We start from the raw sequence: 16,486 nt of genomic DNA on the forward strand, positions 1-16,486 counted from the left end.
CCAAGTATCACACAAAAAGTTAAGAGAGCAAAGTTTCATGACTTTTGCACCGAAAGTAACCAAATAATAAAAAAAAGAACAGTTGAGAAAATGTCTGAAACCTTGAGATCGGGCTATTGATTCAACAGTAACTTATGACTACTGAATGGGTCCAAGTGGAAAGGAGGAGGTTAGGGTTTGTTATAAATAAATAAAAAAAAAGTTCTGGTTCCTTATTTTTGTTTTGTTTCTGTTTTGTTTCTGTTTTGTTTGTTTGAATTAGGCAATATTATCTAAATAGAACAAAAATGTCTATATAGGCGATTTCATCTTTTGTTTTTTTCCCCCCATTTACTCATATCTGCCATCTTAACTGCATCTCACGCAAGCACAGCGTTAAACCACAGATTTAGATTTTGTCTCGAGGGGGAAAACAAGCATGAAAAGACAAGTATGGAGCAGTGGAGTACTGAAGTATGCGCAAAAAAAATCCATTTTCCCCCAAAGTTTACAGTAACTGAGGCAATTGTGCTAATAAAAATAGATCTTGGTAAAGACTTGGTAAAGCAAAAAAACACACAGGAGCCAGACTTGTGTGTCAACCAAATGAGTTGCAGTTCTTCAGTTTAGTCAACTTCTTGTAGTTTGAATTTTATGCTTTTATTTTTAGCCCAGATTAGATTGAACCACAAAGAAAAAAAAAAAAAACCAAAGTAGATTTTTCTATATTTTGAAATGTAGAATACAGCTGGGTAAAAAATAAAAGTCCACACATTCACTTCTCTATTCATCTGACCAAATTGACAGGAGCATTTAGATACATATTTTACACATTTTTTGTTATTCCAAATCATAAAAGGGGTCAGTTTTATGCACCCAAATTTCTGCTACAGCACATCTCTGTTGAAAGGACCTCACTGTGAGAACATGAGTTCACACTTTGATAAGACGGTTTGTACATGGCAGAGCGCCAGCCCCTGTTAGCAGGTGTCTTTACTTCCTTGTTTGCCGTGTAAAACTGTTTAACCTCAAACTGCTATATTTGTTTTGCTTTACTAAGGTATCTCATCATAATTTAGTTTCACTTTTATCTGAATGAAGAAGCATTGGAAAGGCTGACAGGTCAGTTTAGCATATAACTTGTCATTAAACTAAGTTATGAGCTGAAATGTTGTGAGACAAATGTAATGCTAAATAAATATAAAACGTTAAGTGGAAGTGATGCTGCGTGTCAACTTGCATATAGCAAAGTGTTCCCAGTTATTGGGTGGCTCAGTCCCCTGTACCCTTTCAGTCAACACTGAGAAAAAAAAATGCACACATTTTTCAGTAATCTATGCAATCGCCATTTTAATTCAATACATTCAGGCAGTTGTTTGAAATCTGTAGTCTGATGGGAGGATATGATGCTAAATGTTCACCGGAGGACACAAACAGGCATCGTGTGTGAGTCAAAAACTTGCCTTGGGGGAAAAAAAAAAAACTGCTTGCAGCATTTCAGCAAAGCTTGTCTGGGCCTGATCGCACTGCTTCACACGAATGTTGGAATTGTTGCTACCGCTTCCTGACTAGATTGCATAATCAGCATAAAATCAGGCAGTTTTTAAACATTTCTGGTCGTTTCAGATGTCAGATTTTCACTCAGGACATGAAGGTGTGATTTGTTATCTTCACCATTTCGGTAAAAAGCACAAACTGTGTGACGAAGGTGGGGAGATGTACAACGTAGCAACCCACAGATATTTTGAACAAATACATCAAATTATGAAATTATTTATTTGAATACATCTGTATAACACAGTGCAGGGTTACAATCTGTGCCTATCTGCAGCTTTTTCATACAAAACACCACCTTTTTTTTTTTTTTTTTTGTTAAAATGTACTAATTGGTCGGTGTGTTAAAGTAATAATGAAGCATTGTTATTTTAGGATTGTTTTAGTGAGTCATGGTCTAAATACCCAGGAATAAACGCAGTGTAGAGGCATCTACACATTACCACAACATGCGTTTAGGGGAGACACAAAGAAATCCTCATAAAAAGAATAAATCTTTTCTGCCAAGTTAACAAAAAAAAGGTAAAAAAACAAAAAAACAAAACAAAATGACAGGAAAACAGAAGTGAAAATCCACTGTATCTGTAGTGTATGACTACTAAAAGGAAACACATAAAATATTAATGTCAGTTGAGAAAGTTTTAATCTGAACATATCTGGAGACTTTTGTCTTTTTCAAAAAAGGAAGAGGAAAAAGGGAGCAAAAGAAAAAATTAGCATTAGCTGCACCTCTTCCAATCAGTTCAAATGTTTGTTGACACAAATAGAGCAACCACAGGCTTGGTTGGTATATGAACAACTGATGAGTGACAACAGCATAGTGAAATTTATATAGCTTAAATGTGAAATTGCCAAATATGTGGATTAATCAGAGACAAACTTACAGTTCATCAACAAAGCTGTCACATTTTACTTTTATGTATGTGTTGCAATGCAGCGGACAAACAGCTACTTAGATGCATGACCTCATTAAACGCTCTTTAGAAATCCCGACAATCAAGGCATCCAAATAAGGGAGTTCCACCAGGTAAACAAATAAATGGGTCACTGTTTTGTAAAGTTTTAAGCATTTATTTTCACAAAATAGTAATAAATTTCCCATGAAGTCAAGCAGCATGACTCCACCGCTGCGTGCTAGGCTGCAATCTGCAACATAAGGGCTGTAAACAATGTAGTCTGAGCAACTATAACATACAAACAATTAAACGACTTTTTTTTCTCCTTTTTTTTTTAACTTGTTTTTTTTCAAGCCTCCTAATATTTGTGGAAATCAGAAAAAGTATAAAGAGAAATCTGTAACAGGCAAACATCAGCTGCTAAATAGAAGAAAACAGCACTGTGTAAAGGGTCGCTTTACAGCCGACTTGCTGCTGATCACTTCCTGTCTGAGGAAGACCAGTGTGTCAGAAACCATCACCTACTGTTGTGAATGATTTAGATGAGTGGACAGCGGTTTCAGGTATCCTGCATCCACTTATGTGTCGACTCAAACTAAGCTGACACCGACTCAGCTAAGAAAGTTAATAATAAAAAAAACAACAGACTGAAAACTACAGTGGCACATCTTCCTGTTCCGCCTCCGCTCTCTTTGTGACTGGATCACAGTGGTAACCAAATATTTCTAACGCACTACCCCCACCCCTCTACCTTCTGAATTTGGACAAGGATTAAATCAGTAACACAGGAGAATCAGTTAGTGGGTGAAACCTTAAACCATTTGTCTCGTCAGTATTTACATCCCGTGTGACACGTGAAGAACTGCCTGGCTGAGTCTTTCCTGTGGTTGGCCCTCCTCTGTGGGATTAAACCACATTGCCTTGAATCTGTCGCTACGGGGGCATGAGAGTCAGTTTTTGAAGGCCCCGTAGCGGCTGGCTTTACTAATGAAGGTCTTGAGCAGGTCATGATCCATATCTGCAAAGGCTTGGGTCTGCGTGACAGCTGTTAGGTGGTTGACACAAAACTTGAAGCAGAACTCCTCCAGGTCCTAAAAACGAAGAGGGCTATCTGATGAATGCTGAAGAGTGTAATGCACTAGCTACTGTGCAGCTCCCACCACCACGGTGTCTGACTGTGTCTCAGGGGCTGAGCTTACCCTTGCCTCGTACTTGACGGCAGCAGAGAGCAGAGTGATGGCGTTTTCTTCAGAAATGCCCCTCTTGATTGTTTCCTGACACAACCTCTTTAGCCTTGTCTCTCGGTAGAAAGTAGCCAGGTCTAACAGCCCTGCACACACGCAACAACAACAACACACACACACACACACACACACACACACACACACACACAGCTTAAGTTTACAGGCTCTCTCAGGCTGTGAAGAATGCTGGAGCACGCTGACACTTACCAATAGCATCCTCTGGTGGCAAATTAATACTATCTGTGTAGAGATACTCCAGGAAAGCTCTGTACACCAGGTAGGAGAACTGGTGAACTTCTATGGCATCTTCATCCGTTTCATTCAACAATGCACGGAAATGCTCACACCTGTACAGGAGAAAAACAACACAACGCACCAATAAATGAGGATGTCTTTGCCTGTAACAAGTTCAATTGCGGCTTGATAAAACTAATTCAATGGTATAATAGTTTGGAACAGAGATTATTTGGACAAAAACATATTTTTTTTTTTTTTTTTGGGTGAATAATGAATAATGGGCTGAAAATCCACGACACTCAACGGCAGTGGTAAATTGTTACAGAATCTTTTCCACTATAAGGAGAAAAAAAACCCTAAACAACATCCAGCAAAGTGAAGTACACCATAGGAGGCAAACATATTTCCTGCCCAAGAAAAGCTTTCTCAAGTGTAATCCAGGGAGTGTCAGCCATTTATCAGCTTAAGGAACAGAGAAATTCTACCAAGCAGTCGGAGATGGCATTCTTTATTTGGATGAACCCTGGAGCAACATGAACGAGAATGACTTGAAGTAAAAAAAAAAACAAAAAACATTGTGGATGAGACTGATTCTGTGATTGTCTCAAAGCAAACAATGTCTTTGGTTTTTAGCATCAATACATGCAGCAACAAGACTGATGATTGCTGACATTTACTGTACTATGTTTGAGAGGAGCATTACAAAGAGGAGGTGAGCAGTTCTTAGAGCAAGTCAATGGATTCCTTACCCATCTGATCACACTGAAGTACTTAGAAGTAGTACATGTGGATCTACATACTAAAGAGCTGTAATTCCATCCTTTAATTTGGATGGTAATGAACATCAAAGCTGAGTCAACACTTCATGCTCATTTTCATTCAGTTTTAAATAAATTTTCCCATTCAGCTAAAGTGGTGCTGAGTCAGTGTTTAATTATTTCTGGACGTGAATTTATATTAGAAAGCACAATTCTTAAGAGAGAAAGAAAAAAACAGCCTGAGAACACAAATTCTGCAAATGATCTAACTCAAGATTCATTTTAAAGGACATTTTTTACATCCTGAGGCAGTGAAAAGCAACTTCAAAGCAAAGCTATAGCCCACTGTCTTTTTGCCCCTATATTTGTTCCTGATGGGCCTCTTCTTTAGACACACTGATTATATTTTATTTCCCCTTCTCATCCCTCTCACTGCTAATCTGTATCAACTCCAAACATTGTCTTATGCTATATTGTCTTACGTAATTTCTTCTCAAGACACAGTGGAACAGTCCTCATTCTCTGAAGCATCTTTAATGTGTCATTTGCATAAGATTTTGCCAAAGAGTAGGTTTTGCACTCCTGCATATTTGTGTGAGCATGTGCATGAAGGCTGACAGTGCAGACAGACTGGCTCCTTCCTCCTGACAGTGCAAAAGAGCAAAGGACAGGAATGCAGATACTGTGTGTTCAAGTGTGGTTATAAAAAGAAACAGGAGAAACAATAGGCCGCGCTTTGAGTCCCAAAGTCTAACAGGAAACTCTGTCTAGAAGATGAGGTTTAAATATAGGAAAACAGCACAGAAGGACTATATGTTACAGTCATTTTTTCATTGAAAACTGATTCAATGTGTATGTGGTTCTGATAGAAACTAAATTAACACAGATCTTTGTTTGTCTTTATTTCATGAAACTAAAGATAGTTGCATAATTCAGTCATGCCAGTGTTTGGTTTGCAGATAGGTATGCAAAGTGTCCACCTCTACTCCTTACTTAAGATGAGAAACAAACCTCCAAACTGGTGAAAATACTCTCATGTGACCAAAATGAAAGTCAAAATGGAGAAGCAGTCTGCTCATAGAAAGAATAAAGGAAAATCAGATCTTAAAAACAAGTGCAAAAATGCACTGACATCACTGCACTGACAGAGACAGTTTCACTTCTACAAAGATCATCATATAAAACTAAGATTCATCATGTAAATGGACCATAAGAGAAGAACATTTGATATACGGTGTATGGCAGCTGTCGTCGGACTCCATATTGTCCTGAGAAATATGTTAAGCAGGACAGTGTCTGGAAAAACTACAGCTGAGACAAATCTCAACATTATTTAAAGCTGGGGGAGGTAATCTTGCTCAGAAACTTTTTTTTTTTTTTAAAACTCTGGGTGAAGTGGTTCCTCGTCCTGATAATAGTCTGTACATTTTGTAATCATGAACAATAAGAAATATAGTTAGACCCCTCAGTTTACTGTAAATCTGTAAAAACTGACCAATCAAAACATTCGGACTGAAATGAAGTTGTTCATTTCTTATATTTTGTAGCTTCTTCTCCCGGCTCCCCTCCTCCCCCTCCCACAGCCACACCCTGCATATTAGTGGCATGTTAGGGTGAAAATACAAAGTAGAGAAGAAGAAACTTGGAAAAAAAACATGGCTGAGAAGATGCAGGAAGGATTTCCCCGACCTGGCTCAGTTTATTTGTCTCCTCCCGCTAAACAGCAGAGAAAGAGAAAATCGTTGGTGGAAAAAGCTGCGAATAAAAAAGCCTTCCTCTGCGGTGTGCAAGTTCAAGTCATGTGGAAAGTGGAGTGCAAAAGGGCAGCCGGGCATGTCTCAAACAGAACTGATTGGAGGGGGAGGAGCCAAGACAGGACGCCACTTTCAACTCTTGCTAGCTCCACCAACATTACCTACCTCGGCTTTAAGCAGCTTACAAATTTACTAAATAATTAAAATAGGAAATTTGTACATTGAAGTCAGAGTCTTCCTCACCTGATCTTCAGCAGGGCTTTGTGAACATGGATGCACTTTCCATCAACCAAAAACTTCAGGTCAGAAATCTCTGGACTGTCAAACTCTTTCTTCAGAGACTGAGCAACCGTCAGGTAATCGTCACCATCTGACAAGAAAAAACAAACAAAACAGGAAAGGTTTTTTTTTTAAATTTTAAACTGGGTGAATATTAAATTATGCATAAGGAAAAACTCTTCCACCTGAAAACATCTAGACTCAACCAAGTGGCAAAACATTCACAGCTGCTGTCTCTGATTGTGGGAATGGGAGCAAAACAAGAGAATATAATAAATTAAAAGCTTTAGGTCTCAACAGGGATTGTTGTGACCTTAAAAAAAAAAAAAAAAAAGTTAATCAACCTCAAACATTAAAATCTGGGCAGAAAAAGGGTTTCCTGATATTCTGCTCAGTGGGAAAAGTCAAAGCAAAGCCCAGTGATTTTATGTGAAATGAATCAGGTATGGAGGCGACCTGGGTTTGTTTAAACTGAAAACTAAATGTACATCTTACATTATAGGACGTCACAATTAGTTCATTTAACTCTTAATAATATTAAATGCCATAATTTATTAAATCAATTGTAAAGACTCCTCAGTTTCCAGAAAAGATTATTTCTGAACCATAACAGCAGATCAGCACAACATTCAACATATGTCATCCTGTGGCAATCCTTAAAATGCAAGGCTTGAAAAAGGTCATAATCATCATAAATGAGTGGTTTTTGGTGGAACATGTAGACAGACATCTGTGACAATCACCACTTTACACAAAATCAGCTTCTTACACTGAGTTAATGCCAAATGTAGATTTTTCAAATAGCATCTCTAAGAACTGTTTCTGCACACCTAGTGATACCTTTCTAAATGTAAGGCGAAGGAACCATCAGAAACTTTAGAAATAAGAACAATAAAGTGACTTTTGGTGGATTTAGTTCAACAATATCAAGGCACCTACATGCTGAAAATGATATATATCTCACTGATATAAAAACCAAACTCAGATTTATAATATGGCATGAGTAATAACTTTGTTTATACTTCAATGTGTTAATTCTGACACCCCTAATTAAAACTTAAAGTCCTAGAAGGAGTGTTCATGGGATTTTACACATTTATATAGTTTTTTTAATCATAAAAAACATGCATGTTAGGTTAATTGGTTACTTTAAATTGCCCATAGGAATGAATGTGAGCATTAGTGGTTGTTTGTCTCTGTGTGGCCCTGCAATCGCCTGGCAAGCTGTCCAGGGTGTAAGCTGCCTTTCACCCAAAGACTGCTGGGATAGGCTCCAGCTTCCCCGCGACTCTGAATTGGATTAAGCGGTTCAGAAAATGAATGAATGAATGAATCTTAAAGTCATGATTATTTGACAATAATTGTACCGAGAATATCAGTAATCCTGACATCTTTAGTTTATAGTCATGTACTGATAACATCATTGATATTCTTTTTACATAAGCACTAGTTTAGTTTTATTTTTCCAACATAAAGTCTGGAGAAAAGTCTGAACTGCTGGTTGTTTTAGTGGTTCGTTAAACAGAATTTTATACAGGAGGTCATTACCTTCACAAACAGAGCGGTAAGAGGAAAAAAACTAAGCTCTAACAGATGACATCTGACACAGATGAGCCTCTCAGTTTGAGCAGAGTTCATATGAACATCTGTTTGACATTGAGAGGAAACAGAGTTTCCTGTTTATTTCTTAGACTACTTCCAGGAATTTGCACCTATGACACACAGATACGTGCCAACCACATTTATCTAACTGGTCAAAGGTGACAAATGTGACAATAACAAGAATTTCAAATATTCAGCAAAAATATTTTCATTATTGCAAACAGGTTGACTTCTGAAAGAGTTTTTATTTATTATTCTTTTATTGCAATCATTACTTCATTCTTCAGTGCATGTGTTTTCACTCCACTAGTTTAGAGAAGTGCTGGTGTTATGAACAGATCAGCTTTGTCCATTGTATGACAGTCTTCTCTATACTCAGCACATCAGCCTTGCCCAACCTGCAGGTATAAAATAAAGATACACACACACACACGAGCACACACACTTCTCCTTTTGAGTGACTCCTCAGACATGCTGGTATCTGTAGGACTCTCCTTGTGCATGAGTTTTAATAACCTGAATTAACTTTCCCATCTGGATAATTGCCAGAAGTTTTTTTTCCCCCCCAGACCACAATTTTAGCGCTGCATGTAGCGGTCCTCGAATGAAGAGACCAGTAACTGATCATTCAGGAAGTAAACTCCAACCTCAAAGCTCAGAGCGAGGAGGACAGGCTTACTGCATCAGAAGCCGTCATCACTGGGCTCAAATGAACTCAAAGTTACACGGCCTGATCTGAAAAATGTCACTCTTCAAAACACAGCTGGTCTGAAAAGACCACGCACTGGGGAGGTTCAGCACCTCCAGGAGCAACTGGATACGTTTTAGTTTCCAGAAACAGGTTATTCAGAAACAGCTATGCTCTGAAAGCAATCAAAGAATAAGGCTTTAACTGGTAGGGAAACGCAATCAGACTGTGAAAAACGTTTACAGTTTCAAGAGTGTGCACACTGCCCCATTACCAATGTGTTCTGATAAATCCAAACCTCTCTCTTCATGGATTATCAAAGAGAGACATGACCATGGACAGGTAGAGTCCTACGGACTATTATTTTTGTTTCCACAGTGCTCTTACCCACAGAAAGGAGGTGCCATGTGACAGCTGGTGTGGCGAAGCAGGCAAACACGTCATCCGTGCTGCTGAAATGGGTGAGGTGAGGGCTGGAAACCGCCTGACCTCGACACTGACCCCACATCAGAACTTGTCCACTCTGTGTCTTGGCAGCTGATGTGTGGCTGGTGTGACATGCAGCTACCTCCACCATCCTGGCATGGAAATCAGAATTCAGACCTTCAGCTACGGCTGATCTACATCTCTCTGATGTAATAGACTCAGGCTACTAAAGATGTAAAGATAATCCAACTTTTATTGTACATCCAATGATATGCTACGTCAAAACAGGCTAAAGATGGCAGACTCACCTCTCCTTGTCTGTGTTTATTTGGGTGGGAAGAGCTTGGTTACTTTTATTGCCTGTTCCCAACTGTCCATACGAGTTAGCTCCCCAGGCATAAACAAACCCCTCGTCTGTAAGCGCCAGTGTGTGTGCATATCCACAAGCTACCTGCATTTAGAAGGAACATTGTGTTTAAGGAGAAAGTTCACAAAAAGTAATCAGATTTTTCTAAGTCACTCCTGAGGTTTTTACCTGGATTATGTTGACACCTTGAAGTGCAGCAATCCTGCACGGGGTCTGTTGATTTCCATTGTTGCCCAAACCTAGCTGACCATTGCAATTGTAGCCCCAACCATAGATCTACAAGGGCAAAAGCAGAGCATGCACATCCAGTTATCAGGAAACTAGTGGAAAGAGTTTTTTGTGTGTGCATGGCTCACTGTATTCTATGAAGCAATTCTTTTACATCAGATGCTAATTTTAGCTGCATTTTTGGTTAACTCGGATAAATTTTTAAACTTTGGATGCCAGACAGCTCAGCTAGCTGAGGGGATGTCCCCAGGTTCAAGTTGTGACATGTACTGAACATCTTACCCCTCTCTCTTGCCACTTTTCTGTCCCCTAACTCTCAATAAAAGGCCAATAGTACCTGAAGGTACTAAGAAATAAATTATGAAGCCTCTTCAAAGTGCTATGCCACCGTACCTCTCCGTTGTCCAGGACAGCCATAGAGCAGAGCTGACCGCAGGCTATGTTAACCACCACTTTGTTCTGCAGACAGCTGCTGACCCGGCGTGGTGTTGGCTGATTGGCAGTAGACCCGGAACCTACTTGGCCGGAGTTGTTGTAACCCCATGCGTAAACCTAGATAGAGAGATAAAAGTTCAACGTCCAAAGGAATAAAGAGTGGATCCAAAATAAAGTGAGGACCCAACAGAGGATTAGGATGATTTACCTCTCCTTCAACTGTGAGGGCAATAGTGTGGTGAGAGCCACAGGCCACTTCCGTCACTCTCTTACTGAGGAGGTTGGTGGACACCAGAGCAGGGGTCAATCCATGGTTGGTGGTCCCATTTCCCAGTTGGCTGTAACCATTGTGGCCCCAGGCAAAGACCTCACCATCTACAAAGCAGTGGGTACATTTTCATTCATGTCGTCACAAGGGGTTAATGTTTTATTAAATAAAAAGCAGATGAGTTCACCTGCATCCCTGCTGAGGCAAAGTGCCATTCTCATTAGATATGCATATGTATTAATAATAATAATGATATTGGATTTACACAAGTTAAATGCTGCTGAATGGAAGAAGTAATGACAAAGAAATTTGGACATAAAGATTTAGCTGAAGCAGCTTGTGAAAATTTACTTAAAACAGATAAAGGCAGCAAATCATTTTTACCAGCGACTTCCACTCCTTCTAACTTTGAACATTTTTTTTTTAATAAACCCAAAACTATGGACAGCATCATTCAAGAAATCTTCAAAAATAAGGAAAAAAGGATTTATCTTAACAACATAAAAAGACTGAGATTTAGTTAGAATTATACAAGCATCATCTACTATATGTTAATCTACCTATGAAAGGAAATACATATTCTAAAATGACAAACAAAAACAGCTGAATAAACACAAAGGAATAAAAAAAAACAAATTGCAATGATCTTTGCTATAATTCCATTAAATATCAGTCAAGGTTAGATTTAAATCAGCAGCTGGACAGAAGCAGAGATTTATCTTCCTGTCAGGCTGTTTAAGCACTATTTCTACGTACAATAAAATAAAATCCTAACAACAAAAAAACCACCTCTGGGTGAAAAATTCACAACCCTTTTAATCGACTGTATTTAAACAGAAATTGGTGACTTTATAATATATTTGTTTAGCAGCAATGACAAAACAGAAAACTCCATTTGCATGAACATGGTCTGTTTGCATGGCTTTCCATCCCTCTGCCTGCTACTGGAATTTCACCTTGGGGACAAACAAAGCCTTTCTGAACTGTTATATTCTGAACTGATTACCTGCAGTTGCGATAACCACATGTGGTCCTGTTCCATAGCTTAAGGACACAATCTTCTTTCCACATAAGACATCAATCCTGCGCGGCTCAATAGTGCTTTGAAGGTCTCCGAGCCCCAAACAGCCGCTGCAGTTGGTGCCTAAAGCAAAGACCTGCAAATATCAAACAGCGCAGGTGAAGGGCTACTGATGCTAAGAAATTATCCATAAACATTTACTGATTCCATCATTCCTAGAAATATTTGGTCAAATAACCTCCTGTAAGAATGCAAACTTATATTAGTGTAGTTTTATGAGCATAGATCCCTTCTTGTAAAGCAGTTTCTAATATAAGGAAGAAAATATATACGTTTTGCTATAACAGTCTCAACACTATTAGTATAATATTAAGAACACAAATTCTAATGAAATTATTTATATTAGTAATTGTTCTTATTTTGATCACAATTTCTCTATTAAAAAAAAAAAACATCATTCATGAAAAAGAGTGTGCAAAGTCCAGGCAATTTTTTGAAAGTACAAGTGCTTGCTCTAAAGCATCACTTGTTTCTGCCACAGGACCAACCAAATGAGCAGGGATGGACAGATGAGGCTTGTACGACACCTCTGCGTGGGATAAAAATAGAGCTTGTGCAGGTATTAGGCCAATATGGCTAAAGATAACCTCATTCTATCTGCTTATCGCTGTGCCGAGAACTGCCCCTTATATCATCCAAAGAGCCAGCAGGCCAAATGATTTTTCAAATTCACTTTCAAAAAAGGAAATGATAAAATTACTGTCATGAAAGGAGATTAAATCTGTCTACTCTAGCAGCACATCTTAGTTCAAACAAGAGGATTAAGACACCTTCGCTTAGAGCACAAACGTTACCTCATCATTAACTGTGACATAGAGAGCTTCATTTGCAGCACTGCCAAAGACACAAGCCTGCCGGATAAGCCGTAGCTCCTCAGGAGGAAGGAGTGCAAACACTGGCCACTTCCCCACGTCCAGCATGCTACTCACCTGTGAAGGGAGCAGATGAACACAAGCTGGAAGCCATTTTCTTTCTGGATAATTAGACGCACACAAATGACTTTTTTGTTTTGTTTTGTTTTACGAATGTCAAACCAAACTAGTCTAATAAAAAAAAAATGAAAAAAAGCATTTATATGTTTATCTTAGTTTTAGCATCATACACATAAAATAAACCGGAAACATTGTGTGAGCATAGATTGTGCATAAAATTTACCATATCTCAGAGAGTTCAGCAGCACAGTGCCTGGTTTTTAAGATGCACGAAAACATGTATGCATGATGATATGCCAGCTGAACAGAACATGGTTGTTTACTGACAACGTGAAAAAGATCTGGTTTACAGCATCTCATACATTTTTTCTTTTTTTTTTTTTTAATTATTAGTCTAACGACTTCTTCATGTTTTCAAGATACAACATCAAGTACTTAGATTTCAAATGTGCTGCATGCCTCTCTATACTATACATACTATATTATGCTCATTTGCTACACATAAACACTGTTTTGAAACAGGGGAACTTTAGGGAAATGTTACCCTTCCTCCTCTCAATACATGCTTCAGACTGACTTAATCTTTGAAGATTAAGATTTTACACAGTGGACAGCAAGATATGCAGGTAAACTATGACAATGTTTAACATTTAACCACATTTTTGGTGTCCGACATCAGATTCTAATATCAAAGATTAAAAAAAAAAAAAAAAAAAAAAAAAAAAAGAAGCCTGACACTAAAATGTTGTGTTGTCCTCTTTCATTTCTCAAGTCATCTATCTGCTATCTCGCTTTACAAAAATTACAGTAGATCCCTCTCATCCCTGCTACAACAGTAACATGCTGTTTGCACACTGATATGACAGGAATAAAAATCTAATGCCATGAATACTAATGTAGTAGTTGAAATAAACTAAACCATAATTTTTGCTTGGTATTTATGCCAATATTTAGTCATTTATGCAAGTTATTTTACTGACAGCTGAGATGAGGAATTACCATTTCTAGCACTATTTGAGCCTCTTCATCGAGTGGACATTTAGGAGATAGTTTTTCTGCATCCTGGTGCAAGGCTGCTGTCTTTTGGTCTAATATACTGCTCACATTTAAGGCACATAATGATGATACTCCAATGTGATTAAATCACAATACAAGGCGTGGAAAATCCACCTCTAAATCTGAACACACACACACACACACACACTTTACAGTCTCAAAGGGCCTTATAAAGACATGTTTGCAGTCATCTGACAAAGGTACAGCTGCTGCTTCATGTGCGATAATATGAAGTTGCACTTAGTATGAACCCAGCCCTCCCCACCCACACACCGCTTCCCCGAGATGTCCAAACACTTCAAATGCCAAAGAAGATACAAGCAGACAGCGCAAAAGCCAGGCATGCTGCCTGAAACTTGCAGCACACAAACTAGTAACATGAAGGCTTCTGGTGTATTAGCTGCTATTCACAGAAACTATCTGAAACAAAAACAGAAATACCCGAATAAAACTACTGAGCTAATTAGCGTTATAGGGTCCAACTGTTGACGTTACCTTGTCTTTGTTCTAGCCAGCGTTTCGTCGGCGACGTCGTTTTTTATTTAAAAAAGTAATCATATCGGTAGCATGTGTCTATTAGCCATGGCTACAGCTTTTTGTGGCTAGCTTTGATCACTACATCGTCACCTTAAAAAAACTCACCCTCAGCCTACAGTACTTCCTGTAGTCTCGTGGTGCATTTAAAGAAAGTCGGAGTTTAGAGGTTCTATCATTTAGGCAAGGCATGGGAAGTTGTATAGTACATTTCATGAGAAATTGCATTGTTCTATTCATAAGACTTTAAAATTATTACAGTGGAGTTTCACATATTACATTAAAAAACGTTTTTTTCTTAGGAAAAAAAGGAAAAGGAAAAAATAAGATAAAACAGGTAAAATACAAGAAATTAAATTACATTGTGAGTGATCAACATTGTGATAAATGGTAGCAGAAAATAAAACGTTCTTTTAAACCTTGATTTACCTGAGAGTTTTAGCAGACCTGCAGTTTGTTCCAACATGTGAGGAGAATATAAACTGAATGCTGCCTCTCTGTTTGGTACTGACTCAGGGATCAGAAAGCAGATTGGACCATGGTGATCTCAGGGAATTGGTTGGTTTACAATGAACCAGAGGATCCTGGGTGGATTCTGGCCCTAAACCACTCAGCACTTTTTAAACTAAAAGCAAAAATGGGGGTGAATTACTTGATAGATTAGATGGCCTTTAGAAGGTTAAAAGATTTCTTTAGCATTAACTGCTATATGCTTATAAGAAATATAACTTATATTTTACCTTAACATGATTTATGGACTTAAATGAAATCTCTTACATAAGTAAGCTTACTTTCAGATATAAATCACACTCTAAAGTAAACAGACAGACATGTATAGTGTGTAAATATTGCGAATAAATATCAGGATGCAAGTATCCTGTTACAAAAGTGGTTATTGGACAAATGATTTCACAATGTACAATATCAATTATCATTTGTGCAAAATTATTCAATATGAAAGGTGGAAAGAATGGGGAAAACTGTTGCAGTATGAAGAAATGCAGAAGTCTGCCAACAATTTGAAAGAAGAACATGTAATAGTATTCAATCATGCATGTAAGTGCAGCAGACTGTCATTAAAAAAGGATCCCAAAAGTGCACAGCGTGTTTAATTTATATGAATACAAATGCCTTTGTGTGACTCCTGTTTTATTTGGTGATTTTGTTTTGCTTTTTCTTATTTTTGTCTCAGTGCTAAATAATTAATTAACCATCTCTCTCTTGATATCTTATGAGACACATAACTCAGGCAAAGATCACGTTTTTTGCAGTTTTCTCAATTCCTAACACTACATGATATTTTGTTTGTCGTTAGAAGACTGCATTTTCCCTCTATTGGCAAAAGCTCCAATTAAAGAAATATATACAAAGATTATAAATTAAAATGACATACATGTATTGAACAGCTGACATTGTTTCAAAGGTAAACCAGGAGATGCTGGGAGATTCTTTTTTTTATTTATCACTCCATTTTTCACTCAGGAAGAAAGGCACTCATTTATCAAGCCCAGCAGGTGGAGCCCTGATAGTTGTGTGTTTGACGCTGGAGATTGAACATATCTCAAAGCCCTGTCTACTTTTTTTTTTTTTTTTTTTTAACCAAATAGCCTACGTTGTTTAGATAGATAGATAGATAGATAGATAGATAGAGTCAGCTTTCTAGTTTTAGTTTTCCTGTATAATAAGTTAAAAAGAAAAGAAAAGAAAAGTAAAATTCGTCTGTATAACAGACCGCAACGTTCTGGTGGTCGAGAACAAAGACAGCAAATAAATTATCTGATTATATTTACATTTAGGATTGCAGGGCTGGCCTGGCATGGTTATAAGTGAGGCAAAAAGTCACTCATGCTCCACTTCAGTACACACACATTATGATGACGAACCGCTCACAGACACGTCAACTGTAATTTTTTCCCCTAAAATAATGTATATGTAAGTACACATATTCAGTTAATTTATACACACCCAAATGCCCACAAGGTTCACGATCCGAACAGACTTAGAACATTGTCGGAAGAATATAGATCTTGGGATCTCTATCTTGGAATTTGGGATTCATCGTAGGTTGTTCTAATACGCATGCGCACAACGCCTGCAAGCGATGGCGAAATTCCTGCCTTTTATTCGAGGAACAGGGTTGGATGGAAAGTTATCTCGATACAACTAGC

The 16,486-nt window shown here is 38.1% G+C and overlaps 1 protein-coding gene across 1 annotated transcript; it reads right to left on the reverse strand.

Annotated features, from left to right (window-relative positions):
- Positions 1-1,381: 1,381 nt before the first annotated feature.
- On the reverse strand, positions 1,382-14,407 carry rcbtb2 (regulator of chromosome condensation (RCC1) and BTB (POZ) domain containing protein 2). The gene is made up of 12 exons (XM_079246747.1): positions 14,280-14,407; positions 12,591-12,725; positions 11,722-11,872; positions 10,656-10,822; positions 10,406-10,564; positions 9,953-10,060; positions 9,726-9,868; positions 9,379-9,569; positions 6,666-6,792; positions 3,881-4,020; positions 3,629-3,759; positions 1,382-3,520 (listed from the first exon to the last, which is right to left on the reverse strand). The coding sequence occupies exons 2-12, from the start codon at positions 12,714-12,716 to the stop codon at positions 3,380-3,382; spliced, it is 1,584 nt and encodes a 527-aa protein (XP_079102873.1). The 5' UTR covers positions 12,717-12,725; positions 14,280-14,407; the 3' UTR covers positions 1,382-3,379.
- Between the last annotated feature and the right edge of the window lie 2,079 nt (positions 14,408-16,486).

Source organism: Telmatherina bonti (genome assembly GCF_933228915.1).
Source record: "Telmatherina bonti genome assembly, chromosome: 9".
Taxonomy (NCBI): Eukaryota; Metazoa; Chordata; class Actinopteri; order Atheriniformes; family Telmatherinidae; genus Telmatherina; species Telmatherina bonti.